This window comes from Notamacropus eugenii, chromosome 1, assembly GCF_028372415.1.
Source record: "Notamacropus eugenii isolate mMacEug1 chromosome 1, mMacEug1.pri_v2, whole genome shotgun sequence".
Taxonomy (NCBI): domain Eukaryota; kingdom Metazoa; phylum Chordata; class Mammalia; order Diprotodontia; family Macropodidae; genus Notamacropus; species Notamacropus eugenii.
The window spans coordinates 332,627,342-332,645,940 of NC_092872.1; the positions used below are offsets into that span (position 1 = coordinate 332,627,342).

The 18,599-nt window shown below is 36.5% G+C and overlaps 1 protein-coding gene across 1 annotated transcript in view; it reads right to left on the bottom strand.

Moving 5' to 3' along the window:
* SOS2 (SOS Ras/Rho guanine nucleotide exchange factor 2) overlaps positions 1-18,599 on the bottom strand; it is a 125,465-nt gene that overhangs the window by 29,246 nt on the left and 77,620 nt on the right. The window contains exons 11-14 of the mRNA XM_072629785.1: positions 12,032-12,113; positions 7,133-7,255; positions 4,159-4,262; positions 2,691-2,913 (exon numbers count right to left, since the gene is read on the bottom strand). Coding sequence (XP_072485886.1) covers positions 2,691-2,913; positions 4,159-4,262; positions 7,133-7,255; positions 12,032-12,113 — 532 coding nt within the window. The remainder of the gene's footprint in view (positions 1-2,690; positions 2,914-4,158; positions 4,263-7,132; positions 7,256-12,031; positions 12,114-18,599) is intronic.

Genomic DNA, 18,599 nt, shown 5'->3' on the forward strand with positions numbered 1-18,599 from the left:
GAAAATTTTCAGCCTAATCCTAAAAGCCCTTCATAATATGTCTCCTAGTTACTTTTCTGGTCTGTCTTATCAGTCCCCCCAGTGAAATACAACTTTCACTTGAACCAGTCTTCCCTTTAACTTTTGTCCTATCTCATTTACATTTTCTGGCTAAATTCCTTGAGAGTTTGCAATTGGTGCCTCCACTTTCTTTCTTCACTCTCTTTTTAACTCTCTGTATTTTGGCTTCTGACCTTATCACTCAATCAAAACTGCTCCCTGCAGTGTTAAGAATGACCTAATCCAATGGCCTTTTCTCAATCCTCATTTTCCATAACCTCTCTGCAGCCTTCAACACTTAATAACTCTCTTCCAGATATTCTCTTCCCTCTAGGTTGTAACACTGCTTTCCTGTGCTTCTCTTCCTCCATGCCTGACCACTCCTTTTATTTTTTCTGGATATTCATTCATGTCATACTCATTGGCATTCAAAACCCTTCATAACCAGGCTTCATAACCTCGATCCAGTGATACTGTCCTCTGTGCTGTTCCTTACATAAGATATTCCATTTCCTGACTTAATGTACTTTTATGTATGGTCCCTTAAGACTGAAATTTTCTTCCTCCTCACATCTGTGTCTTGGCTTCCCTGCATTCATTTAAGTCCCAGCTAAAATCCCGAAAATGCCTCTTAATACTGCCTTACCTCTGTTGATTATCTTCAATATTTTCTTTGTATTTAATCTAAATGATGGGAAGCCACTGAAAGTTTTTGAACAGGGGAATGCCAGATCTGTGCCTTGGGAAGAATATTTTAGCAGTTTTGTAGAAGATGGAATGGAAAGACTGGAAAAGGAGCACCTACTAGCAAGGTGTCAGGGTAGAGATGGAAATTACCAGAATTAGAATATAATGCCTATTCACTTTTGGTTATATCCCTAGTGCTTAGCACAATGTCTACCACACAGTACACTCTTAATAAATGCTTACTGATTAACTGATATGGGGGTGTGTGTGTGTGTGCATGTGTGTGTGTGTGTGTGTGTGTGTGTGTGTGTGTGTTGTGTGTGTGTATGTAAAGAGGTTAAGATTTAAAAGTACTGAAACCACACTTCAAATATCCTATCTTGTTCTGCTATACAATTTTAATTCACTTTTTTCCCCCTACAAGGGACAATTATACCAATTCATCTTTTTTAATTAAAATAAAATATAGCAATAGTAACAACATTTTCATAGCACTAACAAAAAAAATGAAAAATAGTCTGGCACAGCAGACAGTTGTTCAAGCCCAACCTCTCGACACACACTGACTTTGTGACCCTGGAGAAGGAGAGAAGGAGAGGGGAAATCAGGAAAAACTCGCTCAAATGAACCTGAAATAAACCAATCATCTGAAAAGTGTCACTGTAAGGGAGTGTCAGCTCTGATAACCAAGCCCCTGAAGCCAGATCTCAGCTTTGGCTAGAACAGAAGTGAAGACAGAACAAGCACTGAGAGGTTCCTGAAGGGAGGCAGGATACAGCCATGCATTTCTGCAGCTACAGTAGGAGACAAAATCAACTCAGTCCCTGGACAACAACTCCAAGATCGAATTAGGAATGAACTAGAAACTTGGGAAGAAAAAAAAAAAAGATTATTCTAAAGAGATTTTTTTCAAAGCCTAAAACCTGCCTACTAGATGCATTAGTGCAATATGTTGAAAGGAAAGAAAACATATATAAATGCATATGGACAGTATTATAAAATGAGACCAAAAAGGTAACCAAGAGCTTAGAAAAAGAGATGAAAACCCTACTCAAAGAGTGTACTTCATGGAAAATTAGAATGGAGCAAACAGAACTCACTCAATAGTGAGAAATATCAGAATAAAGTGAAAAGACAGAAGAAAATGGTAAATGTTAAAATGCAAAAACATTTCAAATATTCTATCTTGTTCGGCTTTATAACTATATGCCAACAAAACCAACTATTTAGATAAAATCAATAAATATTTACAAATATTCTACTTACACATTTAGCTAGGTTTGAAAGGATTTTTTTTTTTTGGAGGGGGGCTTAAGGCAAGAATAGAAGGGTGACCTACACATGAGTAGCTCTCCAATACTCATGACTTTCAGTTCATGGAAGGAAGAATTAAAAGTTCTCTTTTTACTTGCTAAAGCTTTTTATCTCTCTCATCACCTAGGATGTTCTGAAATTAATAGGAGCTTGATATATATGATTACTGAAATGAATAAAACTGAATTGCTACTTTACTGAAAGAGACTAAGTGTCAGTTTTATTTTCTCTCTAGGTTATGGAATCTGATAATGTGATTTCATGTTAATAAAAATCTGTGGTGACAATATAATTCTGACAATCTACATGGTACGCCACATGAAATTTTACTTGAGGTCGTCAAATTCTATACTTTAAAGATTCAGAGCCCAGCTTATAAGCTACATGACCAGGGGGTCAAATCATCCCTCCAAACCTCAGTTTCCTAATCAGTAAAATAGAGACAATACTTAATCTGCTTTTAAAGTTTTTTTTTAAAGAAAGTACTCCATTAACCTTAAAGTGAGATATAAATGTGAGTTACCACTATAATATAAGCATAAGTAACTTATATTATGAGTTGTGGAACAGATAAAATACTAATGTGCCTACAGGCCCTTGAAAATTGAGTAATGATTTTAAATGCTCTACCTGTGGTGATACTGAATTACCTGTAGAGGTCAGATTCCAGAAGTGTTAGTTGACGTGCAATTTCTATTGGATGAAGGGTCATGAGATCAAATGTTTCATACTGTCCTGGTCTGCTAATATGCCACTCAATTGGTGGCGGTGGACTTTCAAAAGTAATATTATGGCTAATTCCATTTGCCTGAGCTTGCTTTTTCCTCTTGATGATCTTAACAATTGACTCTACCCACTTCTTCATGGTTTTTCCTGAAAAATAAAAAATATCTGTAGGAAGACCTATACATACAAGTACATTGATATATTGGTCACATAATTTTGTCAAAGCATTTACTTCCTGTTATTTTAAAAGCTACTCGTATCGTAGAATGTACAGCATTCTAGGTGACAGCGTATACAGAAATTTTAAAATGTCTAGATTTAGATTTTATATTATTCTATTCTCATGAAAGTAAAAAAGGTAAACTAACAAAAATGGCATGTTTTAAACATGGAACAAACACTTCAAAATGACTACTTTAAAGCAAAATCTCTTAAAAACAAAAGAGTGGAAAATTAAGCCAGCCTTCAATCTGGTGTGTTTAATCAATGCCAAAGGCAATAGCCTTTGGATTTGATGGGGCAACATGGGAGACAGTGACACAGGCCCGCTCAGCATGGCATGCCCACATCAGAAAGGGTGCTGTGCTGTATAAGCAAAGCAGAATTGAAACAGCACAAAGGAAACATAGGATGTGCCAATTGGGAGTATCCACCCCAAATGTTCAAGTGAACTATCTGCGCCCAATCTATAGTAGAGCATTCCGAGCTCCTACTGGTCTGATCAGCCACAGCAGGACAACTGAAACTTGACTTTATCATGGTGATGTCATTTTGGTCCTATTCGAGAACAGACAACAACCAGCATTGTCTCTGGGCAAAACTTCATGACTTTCACTCAGTGAAGCAAAGAAATTGTCCATTTGTTTAAACTTGTATTCTTTTGATTTAGTGATGTAAAGTTCTGCTCTGAAATATCAAGGAGTAAACTCTATCGTTATTTCCCTCTCTGATCTTAATATGCCTAGAAGTGCACTTTCTGTTTATCACAGAAGGAAGAAAAATTTTATAGGTAAGCAGAAATCATCCTGTAACTTGGAGAATGAGTATTAACAGATATTTTCCCCATATTTTCTTCAGGTTAAAAGTATGATAATTGAAAGATAAACCATGTAGGACCGTCCAGACAAGCCCCCTAATTCCCTCAAATGTAAAACAACCACAGAACTCAGAAGCCCAAATAACAAGTTAAAAATAATTTTGAAATGACTCCAGGTGATTCTAAACATGAGTCATCTGACAAAAATTATAAAACTCTATTATTCCATTGTTCCATCTACTTTAAAATCAGATGTTTGGGGAAAGCAATAAAAAAGTATCTTTTTCAGAAATCACACAGATTTTGAAAGTAACCAACTCAAATGTAAGTTACAATCAGACCTTGAAATAACATACCTTTTACACTTGAAATAAAGGATTCTAATTTTTCAAGTAACTCCAGATCTCTCTCAAAATCATAAAAATGATGTTCTACCCAGTGCCGAAATACATTTAGTATCCTAATAAAATGGAAGATAATAAAGAACACATTTTAGTTTAAACCAAGCACTAAGATATTTTTTACATTTCTCTAGTACCACGGTGACAGCCCTAAGTACAAAGGTCAATACAAAATAAAGGGAAAAAATAATTATTCCCAATAAAATGAGTATATAAATGAGTATATTTTGATAATGTCAAGACAAAATAAAAAAAAACCTCCAAGTACTTAATATTAAAAAACTGTTAAAATCATTTTATTCTAAAATAAAAATATATTATTGCTCCTATGATTAATTAGCTAGTTATCTTAAGAGAATTTTCCCTATTCATATAAATCTAGTGAAAACACTGGATGTGAGCTCAGAAGAATTAGATTCTAATTTGAGGGATAGTGAAACTCAATAGCTCCAGGGTAAATAAAAAAATTAAACTCTTTAAACTTCAATTTCTTCACTAGAGGTTAAATAGGGATTTTAATTTAATTTAATACTTTCACAAAGAGCAAAGAATTGGAGACAAAGTTGAGTCCATCAGTTGAGAAATGACCAAATAAACCGTGGCATATGAATGTAATAGAATATTACTGTACTGTTAGAAATGATGTATCTAATGAGAACAGAGAAACTCAGAAAAATCTACATGAATTGATAAAAAAGGAAGGAAACAGCAGCAAGAAAATTATTAACATGATGACTGCTAAGAACTACAAACAAAAAATCAAAAGTAAATTTGACAAAATTATAAAGATCAAGTAGGAGCAAAAGAAAACATATTAGAAGATATCTTCAAACCATCCCTTCATGGAGGTGAGAAGTTCAAAGTACTCTATAAGTTTAAGTTGTTATTAATCTATATTAATAACATATTAATCTATTGTTATATTAATTTATATTAATCTATAAAGAATAGAAAAACTACTTTTAAATTCTTAAGTGAAAAGGGTATTTTAGAATCCAGAAAACATACTACAGAAACCTTAAGCTTACATATGTGGTATGGGGGGATTAACTCAGGAATCTAGCAGGAATCTGAACAGAGAGCTTATGGGAGGTGGGATTGTGGGATAATGCCTGTGGCCCTCAGAGGAAAGAAAAAAGAATTATAAACTACATATCAGCTCATTTGTTTGCTTATGCCTCAGTGGCTACTCCTTTTATAGACAAGCTAGTGTACTGGGCCTGAATAGTTATTGCAAAGGCCAATGCTGAGGTGACCAATAAAGCCCTAAACTTATTGCCCCAAGTCTGGTGGTGAGAGGCAGCAGAGTGTAATGGAATGAACTTACAATCAGACAACCTGGGTTCAAATGACACTTCTGATACTTAGTAGCTAGGCTATGTTGGGCAAGTCATTTAATATCTCTAAGCTTCATGAGATTCCTCATCTGTAAATAAAAGAAGCTGTACTGTCCCTTTCGACTCTAAATCTACGATCCTAAGACCAATGACCACAATGTTGGTTAGCTGTAGTTTGTACACTATGACACTTCCAAAAAGGAAAATCTGAAAAAGGCTGTTAGTAAGAAAGATTAACTTTTCTAAAATCAAACTTGTTCATAGTGATTCCATGATCAGGAGTTCTCAATCGAAAGATCACAATTAGCAGATTATCAATAACGAAGAGTGGTTTTTAAAAACTTATTTAAAAAATACTTTACAAATTACAAAGAACTGAAAAGGCTGTATTTGCTGAAATTTGTCCGATGGAACTTGGGAAGTTCTTCACCCACATGAAATGCACAAGAAGTAAATAATTCTTCCATTAAGAGAGAACACAATTATGGTAGAATTCTTTTTGTTCGTTTATTCTTCTAGTCTACTTCCATTCTACTTCCAATTCTGCTGCTGACACTTCAATAGGCAGCTGGGGGGTGCCACAGTGCACAGAGTACCAGGCTTGCAATGAGAAAGACCTGAATTAAGTGCTCAAGTGCTTCTTAGTTGTAGGATCCTGGATAAGTTACTTAACCTCCATTTGCCTTAGTCTCCTCATCTGTAAAATAGGGATAATCATAGCACCTCCATCCCAATGCTGTGAGGATCAAACAACACAATACTGGTAAAGTGTTTAGCATAATACTTGGCATATAGAAAATACTATATATAAGTTAAGCTATTTATTATAAATAGTACATGAGGTTTAACCCAACGAGTAGTTAACATTGTTTCTTCCTATACATTTTTATCTTCTCTCAAATTAATTTCTATCAATTAGTAAGATAATTTTCTAAAAAACTAATCTGTAGATTTTCTTTTTTTTTGTGGAAAGATCTACAGCCCCTATGAAAATAAAGTTATAAAAAAGTTCAAAATAACTAGACAGGAAAAAAAAAAGTTCAACAACAGTCAATTTGTCTACTTTTTTTGTCCTGGACTTATGATTTCACTGTTATAGGGAATTTCTGGTGAGAAGCCTCTGTCAAATATAGGGAAGTATTCTGCAACACAATCTTAAAAAGTTGACTGAGGAATTGAGATATTAAGTGACTTGGTGAAGATCAAAGACCTGTTCCCTAGTCACTATGCCACCATTGCCACTTTAGACAGGGATACCAATATAAATATGTATATATACGTACATACAGGTAGATAGATGTAGGCACACATGTATCTCTTGATGTAGAAACAGATATATCTATTATATCTATCTATAATTTTATAGAGCTTAATTATACTTGAAAATAAATACTAGGACACTAGTCTATAGGAATAAGAATCCACTTTTAGGGTATCTATCATGTACTTGGAAATAATCAGAGCACACTTTGCCCCCTGAGACATTCATGCATAAAGCAAACACCTGCATCTGAGATGAGAGGGGACAAGTGTTATGTTAAATGGAGAAGAAAACTTGGGTAGAACATGACAAATATAATACTGGGTCAAACCTAAGTTGTACAGGTTGGACATATTCTTTTCTAAATCGTTTCAAATCTGCACTGATTGGTTGCTCTCCTTTCTCCACTGCCAGTTTATCTGCTTCAGTAGGCTCTGGCTCAGGGATTTCAAACCTAGGAACAAAGCAAAATTAAAAACAAATGCTTAGTTATTTATGTAGGTAAGAATTACAGGCAAATACTCTAATTTGCAAAGCATAGCCTCTTTATTCCCCCCATTCAAACAAAATTAAATTTAAAAAATCAAATATATAGACAGTAAGCAGTTAGAGAATTATTTGACTAATTCAACATTCTGGTCACAAGGGTCCTTTCTTCCTTAGAAGATATATTTGTGAACCTCAATGAAAATGAGTAGAGTATGTTTGCACCATGGATTTAAAAGTGCATTTGTGCTCCAAATATTGTGCTAGAAAGAAAAATCTAGGCAACCGGATATGCCTTATCCTTCACCCACTTCCATTTGGTAAAAATAATAAAAATAAAGCGAAACTAATAAAATAACTGATGGTTCTATAGCACTTTAAATATTACAGATGGCTCTACAGCAGATCAATGAAAGCAAAGAACTAGAAACAAAACAGGTGTTCATTACCTGCGGAATGGTTGAACAAATTGTGGAATGCAATGGAATTTTGTAGTGCCATAAGAGATGAGGAATATTCTAGAACAAAAGAACTATGGAAAAATTTGTATAAAATGATGCAGAGTAAAGTGAACAGAACCAGGTAACCAATTTGCCCCATGACCAATGATAAAAGTAAAAATTCTTTTTTTTTGTATTCTTTTTTTTAAATTAAATTATTTTATTTATTTTCAGTGTTCTACAATCACTTCCATATATCTTAGATTTTTTTCCCCCTCCCTCCTCCTTCTTCCCCACTCCCTCTCTGAGACAGCATACAATTTTATATAGGTTCTACACACACATTCCTATTAAATACATTTTCACCTTAGTCATGTTGCATAGAAGAACCAAAATGAATGGCAGAAATCATAAAACAAAACAAAACATAATACAAAAGAAAACTGTCTGGTTCATTCTGCAATCCAATTCCATAGTTCTTTCTTGGGATGTGAAAGGCATTTTGCCTCAAGAATCCATTGGGAATTTTTTAAGTCCCTGCATTGCAATGAAGTACTAAGTCTACCAGAAAAATTCCTCGCACACTGTGGTTGTTGCTGTGTACAAAGTTCTGGTTCTGCTTCTTTCTCTCAGCATCAGTTCATATGTCTTTCCAGGCCTCTCTGAAGTCTTCCTGTTCCTCATTTCTTACAGCACAATAGTGTTCCATTACATTCATACACCATAATTTATTCAGTCATTCCCCAATTGATGGGCATCCTCTTGATGTCCAGTTTTTGGCAAAGGTAAAAATTCTGAAAAAACTCAAAACTTTGAATATAGCAGTGACTTATGACTTCAAGAGATGGATGATAAAGCACATATGTGTTCCACCTCTTGACTGGAGAGATGACAGACTAGAGCTACAGAAGAAGGTATACATTTTCAGATGAGACCAATATCTTGATCTGTTTTGCCTTATTATACACATTTGTTATAAGGCATACTTGGGGGCAAGTAAGAAAGATTGGTGGACAGTGAAAGGAAAAAAGAACATTAATAAAGCATTTTAAAAACTAAAAAAGAAAAACAAAAAGAAAAACAATCTGAATTCCCAATCAATGCAAAAAGCAACCATGGCTTGGAGAACTGAAGTACAACAAGGTGTCGGATTACGGCCAGTGTGTTGATGTGTCTTGCTCCACTGAGCTTCTTAGTTACAAGAAAGGGTCTTATGGAGCAGGGGACACTCACTGGGAAGTAAGTTATGGAAAAGGGGCATCATTTTAAAAAGTCGACAGAAAGAAGTGGGGGAGGGGTGATGACAAAACCCTAATAATAAACTTGCCATTAAATGGAAGTCACAATAATACTAGTTGTTTTTCCTACTCAAAAAGATGAAGAATTTTTTTTTCCAGAAAAATTTTTCTTAATTTTTTTAAATGTCTAAGTATCATATTCTCTAGAAGTGACTGATTCACTGAAAGGTAGTTATCCCTCTCCACCGAGAATTCAAGGTTAATTTCTCCATAGCCATATTTGGATGAAAAATTTTTTTAATCCAATTATTTATATCTTCTCTAGTTTTTTTCCCCAATTGATCACTCTCCTTTCCATTTTTCATGTTATCTGGCTACATTTTTTCCTCATTTTTGGAAATTCTAAGTAAAGGAAGGAATTTCTCTTTACCAGAAAAAAAATGTTTTGTTTTAAAATAAATTTCTCCACTGACATCTCATTATAACATGGAGGTGACAGACTACATTTTTTGTTCTCTAAAAATCAGCCTAGCTAATTGTGGGGGTTCCAGTTGGATCTCAGGGTAAAAAAAATTTTGGTCACAGTAATTTTCAAACAACCAGTTAAATTTTACACTGTCTTCCATTCTTGAATTCCTTACCTGCCCTGTCCTCTCATGCTCTACTAAATCTCAACCCTGAATTATCCCCCACCATCCACCTTCTCAAATCCTACTCAAGTGCTGTTAGATGGTTCTGAAGGAAGTTAGACAACCATCCTATCTAGGCTCAACTGAACTCCCACTGCAAGACAATCCTTTTATTTCTGACTAACTGATTCTTTCCAAGGTCTCTGGATGTTGTAAACATTCCTTTGTTTCAAAGCTCCCACAGAACACCTTCCCCTCACACTCTTACAGGGGGTCTCACATTATACTTTCCTCAGAAATAAGAGGCCATTAACCATGAGCTCCCCCTTCTCTCTTTCTCTGAACCTTAAAACTTCTTGACATCATCTCCATTTTTCACTCCAGTCCCTGATAAACAGGTGGTCTTTTTCCAAACCAAGGCCAAGACCTCTACCTGTATCCTTGGTCCTGTCTTCTCTTCCATTTCCACTGTCAGACTGTCCTCAAAATCATTCCCTACCAACTTCAAATCTTTCACCTACTAGCTAATTCCCTGCTTTATCCAGATTCCCTCTGCCCCTGACTTGACTCTATCTCCCTTCAAGTTGTTACCCTGAATCTCTCCTCCCTTTCACCAGCTCCTAAAAATGATGTCAATACTTCTCTACTCTCACTCACTTATTTACCCCTCACACTGGATTCCAACCTCATCACATAACTCAACTGAAAATGTTCTCTTGAATGCTACCACTACCACATTTGCCATGTCTGATGGTCTTTTCCCAATTCTCATCCTTCTTGACCTCTCTGCAAAATCTGATCATGTTGACCATCTCTCCTCTGTTTTTTTGTGATATTGTTTTCTTCATGCCTGTCTTAAGTCTATTTCCTTAAAGTCACCATTCTGTATTATTACTATTATTCAAATTGATTACCTGTACTAGGTATACTCCAAAAGCCTGTCCTCAGCCCTTTTCTTTCTGCCTAACTTCATCGGTTCCCATAGGTTCAATGATCACATCTACATGGATGACTCAGATCTATATAGTCAACCTTAGTGTGTTTCAGGCTCCAATGCTGCATCACCAAGGATCTACTGGACATTTCAAATGCTGTCCCTAAAGTTTCTCAAACATACCATGTCCCACACGAAATTTATTATATTTTTCCCAAAAAACCCACCTCTCTTCCAAGCTTTGTCTAAGGACACTCCTATTATGCAGTCAATCAGATTTGCAAATTTGCAAACTTCTTCTACCCCAATCAATATATCCAATCAGTTGTCAAGTTTTGTTACTTCTACTTTCTGTACCCATCCTCTTTTCTCCATTTACATGGCCACCACCACAGACAAGGGCCTCACCATCTCTCTCCTGGACTATTTCAATAGTTTCTTAATTGGTCTCCTTACTTGTCTCTGCCCTATCCTGCACATACCAGCCAAAGTAAGATTCATAAAGAACAAGTTTGATTATACCTCTAGTGGTGCTTAATAAATGCTTCGTGACTAAATGACGCCCCATGTAAGTTTCCATTGCTTTGTCAGTTCTTTTCATTTATATTATTGGAGTCATTGTCTATGTTGCTTCCTTGGCTCTGCTTACTTCACTTTGCATCGATACATATAAATCTTTTTACTGGGCTTCTATATCATTTTATCACTCTTTATATCCCAGTAATACTATATTTATGTGCCACAATCTGTTTATCCATTTCTCAGTTGGTGAGCACTAGTTTGATTCTAGGTCTTATCTATCACAAAAATGGACGTTATAATATTTTGGTGCTTATGAAGCCTTTGTTCTTGTCACTAACCTCCTTGAGGTGTTAGTCTAGCATATATTACGTATATTCCAGTGAATGTCAAGGTTGAAGGGTACAGGCATTTTAATCACTTTATTTGTATAATTTCAAATTGCTTTCCAAAGTGTCTGGACCAATTCACAACTCTATGAACAATTCAATAATGTTTGCCTTTCTACAATCCTTCAGTTATTAACTTATTATGAATTTTTGGTCATTTTAATGCCAATTTGCTAGATGTAATAGTAAACCTTAGAGTTGACTTGATTTGCATTTTTCTTAGTAGTAGTAATTAAGAGCATTCTTTTGTATAGTTCTTAATGGTTTACAATTATTTTGAGAGCTGTTCATGTCCTTTGACCATTTATGTATTGAGAAATGGTTTGTTTTATGTTTTTAAAAGGGTTATGAATTCTAAATTTTGACAAGTTCTACCCCTTAAAATGAATTATTTGTTATCTAACTGTTCATCTAACATTAAATTAGTACATACAGCTAAAATGCTGTTAAAACTTGGGGATTTAATGAAAGAACCTGTGAAGTGCCTTTTAATTCTAACGCTAAGCTCTTAGGAAACACGGATCTGAAAATGTACATAATGGGAATTAACTTTCTTCAGGGGTTGTCGTAAATGAAATATACGTATTTTTCTTACCGTTCAATCAGTAACTTCAACAATTCCTGTGGTTTACAAAATGAGCGATAAGTTGTAAGAAAAGTACGCACAAAATTGGGATCTGTAAAGGTAAAATAAATAAAGATTATTTATAAATTTTCTCCAGTCTAATTAAATTAAAAGTGCAATACAGCAATATCTCCCCTAGAGGAAGCTAGGTGGCACGGTGAATAGAGTGCTGGGCATGGAGTAAGGAGGACCTGAGTTCAAATCCAGACTCTGACACTTAATAGTTGTGTGACACTGAGCAAGACACTTATCCTGTTTGCCTCAGTTTCCTCTACTGTAAAAATGGGGATAACAGTATCTACACCCCAGAGTTACCGTGACAATCAAATGAGATAACACTAGTAAAGCGTTTAGCACAACGCCCGGCACACAGCTGACACTACGTACATGCTTATTTCTTTTCCCCTCCTTTCCTCCCTCCCTCCCTCTCCCACTAGTCCACCAACAACTTAAAAATAATTTGTTTTTAACTTCTCTTAAAATAAAGATAGTGGAACTTCAGACAGACTGAGAGGAGGACAAAGATCACACATAACGCTTTACGTTTTAATTATTTGAAGAATGGAGGCTGTTAATGTTTATTCCCTAGGGACTCATATAAGATTTTACTCCGTAATTCATAAACTTGCTTGTCTTTGTTGATAACTATTACGAAAAAAAAATGTGTCCTCCTTAGCACAATAGCCTCACTTACATCTTCAACCCTTCCTCAATCAGGTATGGAATTGTAATGCCAATTTGTTCACTAATGTAAATAGATCATCTTCATTTTAAAACTCTTGTAGGGACCATGAGAAAAAGCAATAAATAATTGTGTGTTAAGCCTAAGTAAAACCTCGTTCTTATGAAACCCAAGAGAACGGGGAAAAAGTGAATATGAAATCCATTCCATAATATTCAGCACACAGTTGTATTTTTCTCTTTTCATTTAAATTGCACAAAACCTAAGAGCTTGGAGGGCATTATAAGAGGAAGTAAGAAGACAATGCATTCCAAACATAGATGAAAGATGGAATGGAATGGAACATGGAGAAATAGTAATAAGATGATTTTGGCTGCACCTTTCAGTGCAGGAAAGAAAGTAGTACGTAATAAGTAAACAACTGTTTATTATTCACCTACCATGTTGCTAGGTACTACACTAAGTGGTAGAGATAAAATGAATGAAACTATTAGTATGACTAGAAAGGTGGGATGGAGCTAGGTTGTGAAAAAGATAGGCTGGTCAGGTAGGAAGGACAAGAGATAGTTGTGGGAATGTCCACAGGCTAATATCCAAGCCATGTTAGAAGCTTTAGAGGAAATCTTCCCTACCCTCCAGCATACTAATGGACTCCTTGTGAAGGATTTATTGAAAGACGTGGCCAAGCCTGGCACAAAATGGGCAGGCACAGATCAGCTGCAATACGCACCAATATCAAAGGATTTATCATAACAGTCAAGTATTTGAAAGAAATGTAAAAACACTGAATTTATTTGTAATGAGATAATCTGAGGGTTTTCATTATACACCATTTTTTTATTTTAAAGGGGAGGGAAACCTTTATTTAAAGGTGGCCTACATTTGAACTAATATTTTAGGATCCTAATGAGGGCACATACAAGACTTGCACTCAAAAGTTGGGGCTGTCTCACTTAATCTGAAATATATAATTGTTATTTTTAAAATGTTAAGAATTATTAAAGCTCATACCATAACCATCTTACCATAGAGGGGAATTCTATTCAAGAACAGATCTATGCCCATATGAGGTTGCAACCCACAGTTTAAGAAGCGCTGAAGGGGTTGCGAGTAGAAAAAGTTTAAGAATTAAAGTCCTGATCTATGAGGTCCCTTTCAACTTCAAATTCTGTAACTCATTTCCTAAGGCTTTTATGCCAAAGTCAGCATAATAAGTGTTTTATGCTTATATTAAAAAAGGAAATCAAAATGGCCAGTGAAATAATCTTCAATATGCCTTGATATTGTATATGTTCCTATCACTCAATCATCTTTAAAATGATATGTCATGTTATTTAGTTTTGCTATTTAAAGTACAAACATTTTGGTGAAATGTTTAGTACCTGAAAGTAGTGTCTACTAATTTTATCTAGCATAAATATACTAACGAAAATCACAGTCAAGTTTTATAGCTATATGTGCTATACTAAAGAAGCAATATGATGAAAGAGAGAAAGCACTGTAGCTGAGAGTCAAGCAGAGCAGATACGACAGAATCAATATCCATTAGGCTTCTACCTCCCCCCTGCCCCCGTCATCTGAGTTAAACTAGTTCTTCGCTAAAATGCAAGAGGTGGGAAGGAGGAGGTGAGGTGGAGCGAGTGAATCTTACTCTCATCAGAATTGGCTCAAAGACTGAACAACATACACAATAAATTGGCTACAGAAATCGATCTTACCCTACAGGAAAGCAGGAAGGGAAGGGGGGTGATGGAAGGGAGGGTGGATTGGGGGAGGGGTAATCAGAAGCAAAACATTTTTGAGGAGGGAGAATAAACCAGGGGATCAGTGGTAGATGGGGGGAGGGAACAGGATGGAGGGAAATACAGTCAGCAATAGTAACTACGAAAAAAAATTTGAAGCATATTTCTCTGTAAAGGCCTCATTTCTCAAACATATAGAGAACTGAGTCAAATTTTAAAAAATAATAGCTATTCCCCAACTGAGAAATGATCAAAAGATATGATCCATTTTCAGGTGAAGTAATCAAAGCTACTGATAGCCATAAGAAAAAATATTCTAACTGACTACTGATTGGAGAAATGCAAATTAAAGCAGTTCTGAGATACTACCTCATACCTATTAGATTGGCTAATAGGACAGAAAAGGTAAATTACAAATGTTGGAGGCGGTGTGCGGAAAATTAGACATTAATGTAGTACTGGAATTGTGAACTGATTCAACCATTCCATAGAGCAATCTGGAATTATGCTCAAAGGGCAGTCTGGGGAACAGGGTGAAGAAGGGGAGAGAGAGAGTATCAATCAGGGAGTTAGGAGTACTCTGCAGCAGGGACTCAATGGAGATAGAAGAATACTTGGGGACAAGGGAGGAGAGGGAATGAGTTTCATTTTTATGAGGTTTTAGAAGACAACAGATTAACTTTTATCTGCGCCATCTTGGGAGTAGTTCATTAATATATTCAAATTATCTCAAAAGTTGTTCGCAAAACTTTAAAAGCTAACATATCCACATCATCTTAAAGTTATCAGTAACAGCTGGTGTTCTACTGATCTTACTGAGGATGTCCAGAACTTGTCTAAGAATTACGTATCATGGAACCAAAAGGCCCTGGCAGCTAAGCCTAGATGGATTCCCCTGATTCAGCATATATTACCAGGACGTAATTTTTGGTTAATATATGATATATTTGCTAAATTATGCTCTTTTGGCCTTTGGGAGAATTTGTATGTGACTTCTCAGTGCCCCTTTGCAATATTGCTACTTTCTACTGGCTCTTATAAACTTACTTGATATACTAACTAGAAAGGGGAGAAGGGTAGTCAGGGAGACCACATCAAAATACAATTTTAACACAAACTGCCTATGGGACATTTCAAAATGGATGTCCCATAGGCACTTGGAATTCAGTATACCCAAAAGAGAACACATTATCCTTCACTCCAAGTCTTCTTCACCTCTTCTGAATTTCCCTCTTTCTACCAAGGTTCAAAAACTTGGGAGTAGTCCTCACTCACTGTAAGCATAAGCAAAATCGATTTTTGTGAGTAATTTTTGGAGTTTGGTTTTCCAGGATCCATGGCCATAACAATCTCTTGTTCCCAGGTGTTAGCTATGGTTCAAAACATCTCCACCACAACCCATGTGAGACTGTAAGGGCCAGATGTTGCCTGTTTAGATTGTAAAGGTCAGGATCCCGGAAAGGTGGAGCATAAGTATAAAGCAGATGGATACTGGTCAGTGAGTGGGGAACCTTTAGGGTTGAAATGCACAAGCTAGGATGCTGTGTGTGCCTTGATCGGCCCCCATCAAGGATGAAGGGGAATCTATGTTTGTATAAACTGGCCCTCATTTGAGGATTGAGGGGATTTAAAGGAATGCACAAACTGTGTCCATGACTGACCTCAAGACGTAGACAGAGCTGTCCCCCACCTCACTTCTTGCGAGTCCCTGAGAGAAGGGTAATTAAGGAATCCTGTAGGAGTTGGTGCTCAGCATTCCTTGTGAGAAGGTTAGATAGAATAAAGTCTGCATTGTTTAATTGGCAACCCCATCGAAGCTGTCTTTCCTTTATAAAAGCAGATCAAAGAACCTGTGCTAGCAGGCCATTCTGGGTGTGCTAGGGTGCTTGCTAATACACTCACCCCCATTTTACATATCAAGTCAGCTGCCAAGTCTTATAGATTTTAGTTTCCATAGTATTCCTTCTCTCCAATCAACCAGTAAAGGTATTTACTAAGCACCTACTAAGGACCAGGAACTGTGCTAGGCACTGGGGAGAAAAAGAAAATGAATGCAACAATCACTATTAACAAGGAACTTACATTGTAATGGGAGAAACAATAAAGACATATTTAAGGATGAACAGAATAATTTGTATAAAGAGACTACAAAGTAGTCAACATAATCCGAGAGAGGGAGCACTAGCCAATGAAGGGATTAGGAAAGTGGTACATGAACCAGATACTGAAATAAGAGAAATTCTATAAAGCACAAATAAGAGGAAGTACATGTACAGAAATGGATGACAGTGGTGCTAAGGCATGACGATGAGAGAAGAAGTATCATGTGAAAAGAATAAAGAAAAGACCAGTTTAGCTGGACTGCAGAGTATGGGCAGGGGCAACGACAATGTACAATGAGGCTAGAAATATAAGTTGAGACTTTAAAAACTAAACAGGAATTTATATTGATTCTGGAGGTAACAGAAAATTTGAGTTTTATCAAATAGGGAAATAACACAGTCAAATCTGTGCCTAAGCATAATTACTTTCTCAACTGTGAAGGATATAAACGAGGAAAGACTTGAGGCATGGAGATCAATTAGGAGGTTGGAAAAATACAGATGAGAGATGATGAGGCTTGAACTAAGATGGAAACTGTTGAGAGAAGTTGAATGTGAGAGATGCTGTGGGGTAAGGGAAAATGAGGGGTACAGGATGACAGCAACATTACAAACCTGGGAGACAAGAAAGCTAGCAGTTCCTTCCACAGAAATTGAAAAGTTTTGAAAGAGGGGAGGATAAACTGAATTTGAATGCCTCTAATATGAAATGTCCAACAGGCACTTGGTGATGTGGAAATGACACTCAGAAGCAGGAGTGGGACTGGATATACAGACCTTGATAGAGAGTGTAGACAGATAAACAGCACACAGGAGGGTGGCTGGCACAGGTTCACTTGATCTGGTCAGACAGGAAAGACACTAAGAAGGGGTTAATAATCATATTTTATTCTAGTCTAGTTTTCTCAAAAGAGGTTGATGATAATGAGAGCACAAATTCTTACAGCATTCTCTATTCACCCTTCTCACAGGGGCCGGCAAGAAGGCAGGGGCAAATACCCCTACGTCTCAATGGGGTCAATCGAGACAGGTACAACTTGTGCATCCCCTAAATCTCCACAAGCCTCAATGGGAGGCAAACACAAATTCCCCCCAAGCCATGATGGGGGCCAACTGAGGCACACAGCACATTTGTGCATTCAATCCTAAGGTTCCCCACTGACTGACCAGTGACCACCTACTTTAGAGCAACAAAGAAGGCATATTGCCATCAATAGCCTCACAAGGTTACATCACTTCATCCCTGTATCTCACTGGACAGCTGCAGTGGATATCTATATTATTTATCATTATATAATCCTGTGCAAGCTTGGTGGAGATGTTTTGAACCAAAATTGTGGGAACTCATACCTAATACCTGGGAACAAGACATTGTAATGGCTATGGATCCTGGGAAACTAAACTCTGAGAAATAATAACAAAAATTCACTTTACGCACTCAAAAATCTACCTTGTTTACACTAAAATTCACCTTACTTACAGAGAAAAATGAAGCTAATGTGGTCACCAAAAAAGAGACAGAGAGAAGAGTAAGGGGCCTAGGACAGAGCCTTGGGGAACATCCAGTGAGGGCAGCAAGGAGTTAGAAAGAAAACCAGGAGAGGATAGTTATCATGAAAACCCAGAGAGCAGAGAGTATCCAGCAAGACGATGATCAAGAGTGGTAAATGCAGGAGATCGGTTGAGAAGAACAAGGCCTGAGAAAAGACCATAAAGTATGGAAATTAAGAAATCACTGGTAATTCTAGAGAGAGTGGTTTCAGTAGTGATGAGATCAGAAGTCACACTACAAAGGGTTGCGGAGTGGGAGGAGAGGAGGAAGAGGCAGGGAGTAAAGAGAGTTTTTTCTAGGAATCTGGCCAAGAAAGGGAAGAGATACGTAGGTTATATTCATATGGCTTCCATCCTAGCTCAGGCCTTTATTACCTCTTTTCTACACTATTATAACAGCTTCCTTTCTCAAGTTTTTCTCCTTTTAAATTTATCTTCCAAATCCAAAGTGATATTCCTTA